This window comes from Primulina eburnea, chromosome 15, assembly GCF_022965805.1.
Source record: "Primulina eburnea isolate SZY01 chromosome 15, ASM2296580v1, whole genome shotgun sequence".
Lineage (NCBI taxonomy): Eukaryota > Viridiplantae > Streptophyta > Magnoliopsida > Lamiales > Gesneriaceae > Primulina > Primulina eburnea.
Window position 1 is genome coordinate 31435765 of NC_133115.1, and position 12171 is coordinate 31447935.

The 12171-nt window shown below is 36.0% G+C and overlaps 1 protein-coding gene across 5 annotated transcripts; it reads left to right on the forward strand.

Moving 5' to 3' along the window:
• Window positions 1–960: 960 nt before the first annotated feature.
• LOC140815344 (K(+) efflux antiporter 2, chloroplastic-like) lies at window positions 961–10591 on the forward strand. 5 transcript variants are annotated; one of them, XM_073174468.1, is made up of 21 exons: window positions 961–1177; window positions 1883–3526; window positions 3710–3881; window positions 4003–4093; window positions 4340–4476; window positions 4585–4644; window positions 4747–4866; window positions 5126–5194; window positions 5358–5423; window positions 5654–5743; window positions 5957–6061; window positions 6169–6297; window positions 6563–6772; window positions 7308–7457; window positions 8153–8206; window positions 8338–8396; window positions 8691–8757; window positions 8859–9035; window positions 9192–9248; window positions 9921–9995; window positions 10123–10590. In XM_073174468.1, the coding sequence occupies exons 2-21, from the start codon at window positions 1962–1964 to the stop codon at window positions 10243–10245; spliced, it is 3576 nt and encodes a 1191-aa protein (XP_073030569.1). In that variant the 5' UTR covers window positions 961–1177; window positions 1883–1961; the 3' UTR covers window positions 10246–10590. The 5 variants fall into 5 exon arrangements, with proteins under 5 accessions (XP_073030569.1, XP_073030570.1, XP_073030567.1 ...); XM_073174469.1 differs by having other exon boundaries at window positions 1957–3526; XM_073174466.1 differs by lacking the exon at window positions 961–1177 and adding an exon at window positions 1227–1344 and having other exon boundaries at window positions 1957–3526; window positions 10123–10591.
• Window positions 10592–12171: the final 1580 nt, after the last annotated feature.

Genomic DNA, 12171 nt, shown 5'->3' on the forward strand with positions numbered 1-12171 from the left:
AGAAATATATTTATGTGAAGTAGGAAAGAGAATGTGAGAGAATAAAACCGTAGCGCATACCTAATATTTATAGATGGAAGAGATTAGTTATCTTGTTAGAGTATGACTCCTGCTGAGATAAAGTCCTACCTGTTATAGGAGACTTCAAACAATAGGACTTTACCTCAATGACGGCTAAGACTCGTGCCTTATCTTGATTAGATTTACCAGAATCCTGCATTTATCGGGACCCTTATCTATTAACGAGAATATCTTCACATCCTTCAATCGCATCAGGGCTCAGAATTCTCGACCTCTTGGTGGGCTCGATTTTCCCTGCCCCTTGGTGGCTCGGACTCCTGACAGTGCTAGGATTATGGGCTTGGACTCCGGAGAGTGCTAAAGAATGTGGGCTTGGACTCCTAATAGTGTTAGAGAGTAGAGGCTATGGATTATTTTGATATGGCTCGGATCCTTGATATGACTAGGGGTCCATATTGATGTGAGCTGGGGAATATGGGCTATGAATTGTTTTGATATGTGCTCGGATCCGTCCGGGTATACCAAATTTAAGGGCATCAACATTGTCATCTCAAATGATACATTTAGTTCACGTAGATTAACATAATCATTAATTTTAACCTAATTTTTTTAGTTTGGGTTTTGTGATTAGCATTATTGTTATGGGAAAATTGTTATTTTCGTCTTTAATGTTTGGATTTTTATATGTGATTATTTCATTTTTACAGAATATTTTGGTTAACTCAGAGATGAATATAAAAATTGATGTATATGTGGCAACATTCTAATTAAATAAAAAATATTATAAAATAAAATAAAATAAAATATCCATTTAATTTAGTGATTTGAATATTTATATCCTCACCTGCAAAGTACCGTTCGACATGTTCAAAAGCTAAAAATGCACGGAAAGGTCACGCCTTCTATTTATTTTTCCCTTTCCAAAAAAATAATTAATTTATATATAAAAAATTCAATTTCTGAGTTTTTAGTCTTTTGCCTCGCCAAACGGAGTGGCGCAGACGGCCATTCACCTGCCATTAGATTCGCGATTCAGAAAAGACAAATTTCGAAGCTCAAAGTTTCTTCCGTTATAACGTCCGTCTCTTTCCTGTGTCAAATTCTTTCCCTTGGTTAGTTCCGCCTCCATTTTCTCCTCGGCACCATCTCTTCATCGGTAAGTTGCAATTTCTACTCTTCATTTTAGCTCGCTCGCACGTATTCATCGTGTTTTTTCAAGCTCTTCTGTGGGAAATTATGAAATGCTTAGGTTCGATTTGATTCGCTGTGTTTATGTTGTGAACTTAGTGGAGTTGATTTGTGCTGCCAAGTGTTTGTTACGAGGTCGGTGAGAGGTTAATGCTTAGTGCGACTTGGAAATAGATCGTCGATTGTTGTCTTTGTGATCTCTAGAAGTTTACACGTGATTCAGTTGATATATTTGCTTACATGATTTTGATATGTGTTTGCATGTGATCAGTATCTGTGCTTCATGCGTGAACGAGTATAGGTAAACGTGACTATTCATCTGCTGAAGCGTGTGCTGAGAGAAGCAATTACACTTAATCATATTTAGGCATGGGTACCCCCGGGCAGACCCAAGGAGTGCGGCTAACAAAGTTCTAGCATAGTTTTAGAGAAATGGAAGTTTTATTCGCAAGTACATTAAACTGGCTCTTTGTTTTCAGGCGAGATTTTTTCTTTCTTTATGATTTGCTGCTGAGTTTGGTATACCGGGACATTTTTTCCCTTTGTTGGTTACGAAGGAAAATATGAAAGAAATGTTTGCTTTGGGGTGATGAATTGTTATATAGCTTAGTTTGATTGTTTATAATTTGCCATTTTCCATGAAGATATTATGTTTCTTTGTTGTTTTTGTCAGGTTGATCTCAAGCTAGAGATCATTGTATTATTGATGTGAATTTTCTTGATGAATATCTACTCTTTCCAACATAGGAGTGATGGACATCGCGTGTAGTATATCTAGATCAAATGTGATTTACGGAGTTGAAGCTGTAGATTTCAGGGAATCGGAACACTTGAATTTGACAACAAATTTGAAGTACGGTCGCTGTAAATTTTTTGGAGATTCAAGGCTTCTGTTAAAAGCACATTCAGGAAAGAAGCTGAAGAAAAACATTAGATATAGTCCTCGTGCTGCTAGTCCACGTTTTCTCAATGAAGACACTTTTTGGTCGTGGTGTCATAGATCTGTTGGCTCTTCTTTTTATAGATGTGGAAATATATTTAAAACTTCAAGGCCTGTCGGTTTGTCACAGTGTCAGGGAAATGAATCGGTAGCTTATATATATGGAAATGGAAGTGAGGTAGAAGTGGGCGAGACTGGAAATGCTGAGGCAGGCTTCGAATCAATTGCCTCCATGGAAATATCAGGGGAAGGAGTGGAGGCTGCAGATTTGGATGAACTGAGGGACTTGTTGGAGAAAGCTGTTAAAGAGTTGGAAGTTACACGCAATAACAGCGCAATTTTTGAGGAAAAGGCCCAGCAAATATCAGAAGCTTCTATATTGTTGAAGGACGAGGCTGCAAAAGCATGGGGTGATGTACATGATGCCCTTAGTAATGTACAAGAAATCTTAAATGAAGAGGCTTCTGCTAAAGAAGGTGTCCAGAAGGCAACAACTGCCCTTTCTGTGGCTGAGGCTAAACTCCAAGATCTTGTGAATTCGCAGAAAATTGCAACTGAAAAAATTGGTTTTCCTAAATATTCTGAAGAAAATGATTCCGAGTTTGAAACTGAAGGGGAAGAATCAAGTGAAGAGGAAGCACTCTTGGCTGCACAGCATGACATAACAAAGTGTCGAGAACAATTGGTAAATTGTGAGGCCGAACTCAGAAGGGTTCAAAGCAGGAAAGAAGAGTTGCAGAAGGAAGTGGACAGGTTGAACATGGTTGCAGAGCAATCTCAAATCAAAGTTTCTAAAGCAGAGGAAGATGTGGCAAACATAATGCTTTTAGCAGAGCAAGCTGTTGCTCTTGAACTTGAGGCTGCACAACGTGTCGATGAAGCATATATTGCACTACAGAGGGCAGAGAAGAACCTTGATCTTTTGAGTGTCGCCGCAGTGGATTTTGAGCGAACTGTCACTGATCTGGTATCTTTAGAAAGTCCTACAGATGATGCTGTTGAGAAAGATAGAGAGGGGCAAACCGAATTAGTGGAGATAATTGAGCTGGAGGAACATATTTTATTGGATGAGCGTGACAAAGAGAGTGAAGAGTTAAATGCAGGCTTATCAGAGGACATTGAAGCAGATACGGAGAAGTTAAAAACTATTCAGAATAAGATACAGGAAATGCAGAAGGAATCAACTAGGGAGAGTTCTCCTTTAAGCACTCCCAAAGCATTATTGAAGAAATCATCCCGATTCTTTTCTGCATCATATTTCTCTTTTGCTGCGGATGGGGAAGAGTTTACCCCAGCTTCAGTTTTTCACGGTGTAGTGGAGTCTGCTCGTAAGCACTTGTCCAAGTTGGTCGTTGGGTCACTGATTGTTGGAGCAGGGTATGCTTAGTATCTGTTGGAGATTTTCACTATTTTGTAAAAATTAACTTAGTTGCTCAAATACATGCTTGAATTTGTCAGTTATTTAGTAATAGTTTGCTCTGATGGACATGGTGCTGCTTCTGCTATGTGTATATGGTGAAAAAAATGCCCAAATTACATATGCTTCTATTTTAATTACAGAATTACCTTATACATCAATCGAGGTGAAAAGATCTCCCAGCTATTTCAGCAACCAGACATAATGACCACTAGCATAGATGAAGTGTCAACTACAGCAAAGCCTCTGGTCAGGAAATTGAGAAATCTTCCTCAGAAAATGAAGAAACTAATGGACATGCTTCCTCATCAAGAGGCATGACTTCAGTTGACTTGCACTTGTATAATTTAGATTAGAAACCTGACATTCAAATTGTCCGTATATGATTTTGCACAATTTGGTTTCTTAATATGGACTGCATCTATTATTTTTTCAGATAAATGAGGAGGAAGCCTCGTTGCTTGATGTGGTGTGGTTACTACTTGCGAGTGTTATATTTGTTCCCACATTCCAGAAAATCCCTGGAGGTATGTGGAATTTGAGTATGTTTTTTTCTGAATCCCAGTGGGCCTAGCGAATATGGAAAGGGCATTATGATGATAGTATGGTTCGTGCATCATACAGAAGCCTGTTTCTGTGTTTTCCTTGGTTCTTTTCATGCTCTCAAATGTGATTAAAAACAGTAGATCATTTTTATGCTGTCCATATTCCACCATGAATTTTAGATCCCATAGTTGCTACTGCTGGCAAATCTTTTTTCTGTTGCAATTCAGGCAGTCCTGTCCTTGGATATCTAGCCGCTGGGATCTTAATTGGTCCCTATGGTCTCTCTATTATTCGCAATGTACATGCAACTAAGGCAATAGCTGAGTTTGGAGTTGTCTTCTTGCTATTCAATATTGGCCTCGAGGTAGATCCAATGAATTTTTCAAATTCAAATTTTGTTAAAGCATTCACTTTCCACACGTTACAGCCATATGGAAATAGGAGATGACCTTCACCTTACTATTTCTTGCAGCTCTCTGTTGAAAGACTAAGTTCAATGAAGAAATATGTTTTTGGATTGGGCTCTGCTCAGGTGATTATAGACTCCATAATATTGTAAATTTAATTGTAGGACAGTCTTTATAACATAATATGAGTCCCCTTTTCATGACTTTGCTCACATTAACAAATGCAGGTCTTGGTCACAGCTGTGGTTGTTGGGTTGGTTGCTCGATATGTGTCTGGGCTGCCGGGTCCTGCTGCAATTGTCATAGGGAATGGCATTGCATTATCTTCAACCGCGGTTGTGCTACAGGTAAACATCGCAGTATGTGCTGATTTTTTTTTCTTGTTTTGCATTTTAGATGTTTGTGCTTTTTCAGTCTTGTAGACGTTTTTTTCTCAATTACAACATTTAGTTTGTTGAAAATTTGTGACAGTTTATGCTGCTTCTCGTTATTCATTTTAGATATCATGCTTTTACTCTTAATGATTTTTTTTTCATTTAAAATAAGCTGTAAGAGCAACTCTTAGTGCCATGAGTCATATCAAATGTATCTGTGGGATATCTATAGGTACTTCAAGAACGTGGAGAGAGTACATCACGGCATGGGAGAGCTACGTTTTCTGTGTTACTCTTCCAGGTATTTGTGTACCAGTCTTGTAGAGTATACATCCTCATCTCTCTTATCTCTTTCTTACTATGCCTATCTTTATTTTTTTGTCTTTTATTTATGGATCTCCTTCTAGTTTTTGTTCTTCTGATATTTGTTAAGCCGTCCTTTTATGCAATTTTATTTATTTCAGGATTTAGCAGTGGTGGTTTTGCTTATACTAATACCACTTATTTCACCGAGTTCATCCAAGGGAGGGGTAATAATTTTCTATCACTGTTATTTTTCACTCAGCTGAAGAGAAATCGATGACATGATTTTTAATTTTCACCCTATGCTGTTGTCCTATAGTTCAAGAATGTTATTGACACGCTTTATTTGGCATCACACATATTGTATGGTTGCTTATTCAGTTGTAATGACCAGAAACATCTATTATTGCACTTCAGTTGATGATGCTTGATAAGCAATATCCCTATGGTTTTTTAGGTTGGTTTCCAAGCCATTGCTGAAGCTCTTGGATTGGCTGCTGTGAAGGCAGTGGTTGCCATCTCAGCCATAATTGCTGGAGGACGATTGGTAAGTATCATAATTCTTCTAGATGTTGACGAAGAGTTACTCCAGATTGTGGGATATATGCTTTCAACCAGAGTTATTTTCAAGGAAATTTTACCAAATCTTTCCGTTGGACATTTTTATGGAACCTTAATATTTATCCCACGACAAAACATGCAGCTTTTGATTTTATACTATTCTAAATTAAACACATTCCATCTTTCTTCCTTTGTGCAGCTGCTTCGCCCAGTTTACAAGCAAATCGCTGAGAATCAAAATGCAGAAATATTTTCTGCGAATACACTTCTAGTCATCCTGGCAACCAGTCTCCTAACTGCCAGGGTAGGAAGCTCCTTTTATTTTTATTAGCTGATACTTTTTTTATTAGTTATCATGGTTGCATGTTTGTCCTAAATATGTTATCGATGTCATTCTTTATTTGCAAACAGGCTGGCCTTTCAATGGCTCTAGGAGCATTTTTGGCTGGCTTGCTTCTGGCGGAAACCGAATTCTCATTACAGGTTGAATCCGATATTGCTCCATACCGTGGTCTCCTATTGGGTCTATTCTTTATGACGGTATGCTTTCACCTTCTCATATTGATTTGCTGTAAAGTCCATTAGCAATTCATTTTCCATCAGATATTGGAGATTTTTGTTAGATACTTAAAAAAATGATTGTTATATGATATTGTGCACTTGCATCTTTTATTGCATTTGGTTATGTTTTGTCATGAAAATGATTCTATTGCTTATAATTAATTTGATATTTCTAAAGTAAAGTGAGTGCTTGAACAATTTTGTTTTTTTTTTATCACTTTTAGAAAGTTATGTGTATTTACAGGTTGGAATGTCCATTGATCCAAAACTTCTAGTTTCGAACTTCCCAGTTATTGTCGGATCATTGGGGCTTCTAATTGCTGGTAAGACCATCTTGGTCGCACTTGTTGGCAGAATATTTGGTATTTCAATGGTATCTGCGATAAGAGTTGGCCTTCTGCTTGCACCTGGTGGAGAATTTGCGTTTGTAGCATTTGGTGAAGCTGTTAACCAGGTTTTCCTTATAATTTACACCTGCGGCCGTTATTATGTTGCTCAGCTCTGATATCTTGGCTAAATCAAATATTCACACCAGTCATTAAATCTTTATTTTGCTAGAAAATAGTTTCAGTGGATTACTGCTTACTGATTGAGAAGTACTCTGCATTACGTAACACTTGACTGTTTTGTGGATCTTAATTTAAACTGGACTTTGAAGCCAGTACCATTGAGAACATAAGCAGGCCATAGTGAATAATAAAATAAAATTGTCACTCTCGCTCCTCTTTTGGTTTCTGTTGGATGGCAGTGTGTGTGTGTGGGCTTCTCTCCTCCTTTTTTGTCCTGGTTGAATTGTTACTGTTCTTACTTTTGATGTGAAACAGTGTAGATGGAGTACTTTTTTAATATATTATTTGCAATTTGTTACCAGAGTCTAATTAATAGGGACATGTTGCTGCCAAGTCAGATGAGATACGAAAATCAGTGCAGATCGTTACCCTTTATCTAAATTTTAAACTGATTGTTTATTTGTTTGGCCTTATTGGCAGGGTATAATGTCTTCCCAATTGTCATCATTGCTGTTTCTCGTGGTTGGAATTTCAATGGCTCTCACACCATGGTTAGCTGCTGGAGGCCAATTGATAGCTTCTCGCTTTGAACTGCAGGATGTTCGAAGTCTATTACCTGATGAAAATGAGGTAAACTGTGAAACCTTTTTGTTTCTTTGTGCACTCATGTAGAAGATGATGTTGTTAACTATCCTAGGAACTCTATTCAGTATGTCTTAGTGCCTAGATTCCTTGGAATGATCTTTTTTCATTCTCAGCCAATGCACCCTCAATTAGTCTATTCAGATCAAAAGCAAGATTTACTATCTTTTATTTTCCTTCTATTTTCTTGTCTTACTTCAGTTGAATGTGGTGAAGCGGTATCCTCAAACATGTGAGTTCAATCCTTATACGTGAACAATTGTGTATATTTGATAATTTAGTTATTGCAGATTGTCGAGGCTGCAGTTAAGTGATAGTTTTTATGAAGTTTTTATTGAGTAACATCTGGTACAATTACACCGACTGTGGTTTGATTTTTTATTGCTGATTGGTAACATGCATGAGATACATTGTTTTTAATCTAAACCTTGTGGTTTCCACAATATACTCATGTAATTTCCGTAGATGAAGAACTGCATGAACAAGGCAATTGAACTTCTTTTTCATTTGTCCTCTTGTGTATAATATGCTACGTGACTTGGTTTCACAGTTAAGTGAATGAAATATTCCTGCTTTTGGTTGTTCTATGAGATTATTTGCATGCCATTATTTTCTTTATGTCAGCTGATGCATGTTAGTGTGTAGTATGAAATGCTCTGTTTTTTTCTTTCTGATTTTTTCAGACAGATGATCTACAAGACCATATAATTATATGTGGCTTTGGACGTGTTGGTCAGGTATTATAAACTTAAAATCCATGCATGGTAAAATGCTTTCATTCTATGGACAGTATCACCTACCTAGAATGTGATCTAAATGTTAAGTTTCTGTCACGTAAGTAGATGTTTTTTTGTCTTTAATCTTACAGATTATTGCCCAGCTTCTTTCAGAGCGACTGATTCCTTTTGTTGCTCTTGATGTAAGAAGGTATGGCCGGCCTTTTCCTACATGGAATTATCTGCTAATGTGTTGATTAGGAAAATTCCGTAGTTCACCATTAATTTTTTTTTTTATGCATTTGGAGTTCGCTCATTATGATTTATAATTTGCATTTAGTTTTCTATTTCCATGGACAGTTTTTAACACTTTTCAAACAAAGCGTGGATATTTCATTGGTTAAATATTTGAATTTCTCTTTTAACAAAAAGCACTAGCGAAGTTGGATAAGTAGGCTAACTATTGTCTCTTGTAGATACTTATCTTTAACTTTCAACATTCCAGTGATCGAGTTTCTGTTGGACGTGCACTTGATCTTCCTGTATACTTTGGTGATGCGGGTAGTCGAGAGGTGACTGAGCATGTTCTGCAGCACTTAAATAAGATTAATCTGATCAGGTTATTTAGGGGGGAAAAGGCATTTTGTTACTTCCTCTCATTTTTGGATGTCAGGTCCTCCACAAAATTGGTGCTGAAAGAGCATGTGCTGCTGCAGTAACTTTAGATAGTCCTGGCGCAAATTATAGAGCTGTCTGGGCTTTGAGCAAGTATTTTCCAAACGTGAAAACATTTGTCCGTGCTCACGATGTTGATCATGGCCTAAATTTAGAAAAAGCTGGGGCAACTGCAGTATGTTTCTGTGACTTCTTTTCCTGTGGTTCATCTTTTCTTCTTGTTTTAACTACTAGATAAGTTTTAGGGTTAATGATTTGGAATCATTTTCCTTCTTGTTATGCTCTTTTGAGTAAAGTTTGCGTATTAAAAGTTGCTAACTATTTTTAACAGGTTGTCCCCGAGACTTTGGAACCTAGTTTGCAATTGGCAGCTGCTGTCCTTGCACAAGTAAGACATTCACCTAATTCATTTAACTTCACCTGTGTTTGAAATGAAGACGAACTTTTCTTACATTTATTGTTTCGTTAATATTTCAACAAAGCATGTTCTTTGAGTATTATGTTCCCACCTTGGACTAATTTCTGGCCTTTTTCTTTTCTTTCGGGTTTCACTCAGGGAAGAGAGACGGCACTACTTTTTAATCACTTGTTACGTACTGTTCTCAGATCTGAGTTCATATTTTGTTCCACGCTTACTAATGAGATTTATTTTCTATTTTTTTTCAAAAAGAAAACTCTGATAAATAGACCCAAATTTAAAACTAGAAAATTTCACATGGCGTGACTAGATTTCGGTAGGATTCCAAGCTTAAGAACTAGTTCCAGATTTGCATACAGTCCAACACTCATGTAGACAATTTCACGATCACTTGTTGAAGATGCCCCATCAACAGTTTGATAGTAGAAGTGATTGTAGTTTAACACTGCTTGTCATCATGTTGCAACACTGGTCTATCCAGGTTCGAGACCGATAATTTTAGGTGGTGTTTGGCAGTTAGCATGTCGCATATTGTTGTCATTTGAAAGGCATGACCTGCTCTTGTGACGACCCTAGTTTTAATCGTATGACATTGTTGACTTATTATACGAGTGTAAACTAATGAAAGAACCTTTTTTTCAGGCCAAATTACCAACATCAGAGATAGCAGCTACAATCAATGAATTCAGATCCCGCCATCTCGCCGAGCTCACAGAGGTATCAAATAGCACTAATAGATGCAGTATTTTAGTTGATGTTTCACAACCCATACATTTATACGTTTATGTGTGTGTCCATTGATTTAATATATGCATTAAAAGTACCTTACTTTCTTCGTACACAGCTTTCTGAAACAAGTGGAAGCTCACTTGGTTACGGGTTTTCCGGAACGATGAGTAAACCAAAATCTCAGCATTCTGATTCTTCGGACGAGAACCAACTAATTGAAGGAACGCTAGCAATATGATTCTCCCCGCATTATGCTTTAGTACGGGAGGAAAAAAAACCAAAAGGTATAGTCAACCTGATACTAAAATGAAGAAAAAGAGACATGGAAATTGTACAGCATTTTACCCTAGAGTTGAACATTTGTACAGACATAGTATCAGTGGTTGCAGGAGACACTGAAAAAAGATGATGGAAAGAATGGTAAAACTAAGACTTCTTTCCTTCCGTAAATTTTGGTATACAACTCTTGCATTTGACAACCAGGAGCCAACATCATGTTTAAGATAAAATGAATTCTTAACATGATCGTCCTCTTTTTCTTTTTTTAGGTAAACATGTCTTGAGGTAAAATAAAATGAAGAAAGTTACTGGATTGAGTTTGGAATAAACATTTGATGATAAAAATAAATTGTTTAGTTAATTATATACTTTATTTTCATATGAAATATTATATAAAAATACATTGATATACATGCTGAGGTAGCTGTCGGATGTCACTAAAATGATTGTAGTTAAACAAGTCAGGTTTATGAGAGGTAATTTAGGTAAATTAATTATATAAACAAAAAAAAAATCAAATAGACCAAGTGGTTAGTATATCAGTAATTTGCAAATTTCAGAGTAGAAAATAAGAGAAATAATATATCACAATGATGCCTAGATAACCTACCTTGTCTGTATTGTCTCCAAAGAAGTGGATTTCATTAAATTCGTCGAGATATTTCAAGCTATACGTCTGAATTTTCACTTTAATCTCTTCGCATTCAAAATATTAACAAAAAACAGAAGATTGAGTTCAAAAAGCTTCATTATCTTGGTAGATGAAGTCTGAAGAGAGCGCTGAAAGAAATATACAGACTAGATGTATTATTAAGGAATTGACTTTATTGCCCTTGAATTGAAAACAACCATCCCCAAATTACCACAAGATTTTTTTAAAAAAGAAAAGCTGACAGCTTAATTTTAATATATTTGAAATTTTATTGTGAGTAAATATTTTGATAAATGATTTTGTAAATCATTTTTTTTTAATTTTTGTCCGATTTGTTTGTTCGGTTCCAATAATGAATATCTATCGGTTCGATTGGAAAAAAAAATTCGATTACTTTGATATTAAAGAGTTTAAGACTACATTTTTGTCATAATAAATTGTTGATAAGTTATAAAATTTATAATTGAATCATTTCATTTCAAAAGAATTGCATTAGATAAAAACTCGAGTTTATGCAACCCATCCAAAAAGGAAAAAAAAACGAATTTACACAAATATATTGTCATTGTTGTGAAAAAGTAAAAATTTATGATAAAAAGTAAAAATCTCAAACTCTCAAAATTTACCAACCAACACACTTTATAATATTTTTCTCTCTACTCAATTGTGATTTTCTTCACAAATGAGAGATCTATTTATAGAGTTTCATTACACATAATCTAAAAATAAAATACATCATTACCTACATCATCATTCACAAATTTCTAACTTTACAACTCTTATTTTCAACATTCAAATATTCAACTATTACTTTTTCAATATTCAAATATATTATTTCAACACTCCCCCTTGTGATGATGATCATGATACGATGATGTCTTCATTACGTGTTTTGTACTGCCTCGTTAAAAACCTTACTTGGAAAAACCCATTGGGATAAAAACCATAGTAAGGGAAAAAGAGTGCAGTCACGTAAACTCCCCCTGATGTTGACATGAACAATTCTTCACAAATTTCGTAGATTGCGCATCCCAATATTATATATGTGCTTTCTGAATATTGACGTAAGAAGTGCCTTTGTGAAGAGATCTGATGAGTTTTCACTTGATTGAATGTGACGAACATCAATACATTTATTCTTCTCAAGCTCCTTGGTGAATGCGAAGAACTTAGGAGGAATATGTTTAGTTCTGTCGCTTTTTATGTATCCTTCTTTCATTTGAGCAACACATG

What these genes read in the sequence shown, in the direction of transcription:
- LOC140815344 (XM_073174466.1), top strand. Translation starts at nt 1,263, where the DNA reads ATGCTTAGGTTCGATTTGATTCGCTGTGTTTATGTTGTGAACTTAGTG. An exon ending in GCTTTGGACGTGTTGGTCAG is followed by an intron (nt 8,207 to 8,337) that starts GTATTATAAACT and finishes TTAATCTTACAG; the next exon opens with ATTATTGCCCAGCTTCTTTC. An exon ending in AAAAAGCTGGGGCAACTGCA is followed by an intron (nt 9,036 to 9,191) that starts GTATGTTTCTGT and finishes TATTTTTAACAG; the next exon opens with GTTGTCCCCGAGACTTTGGA.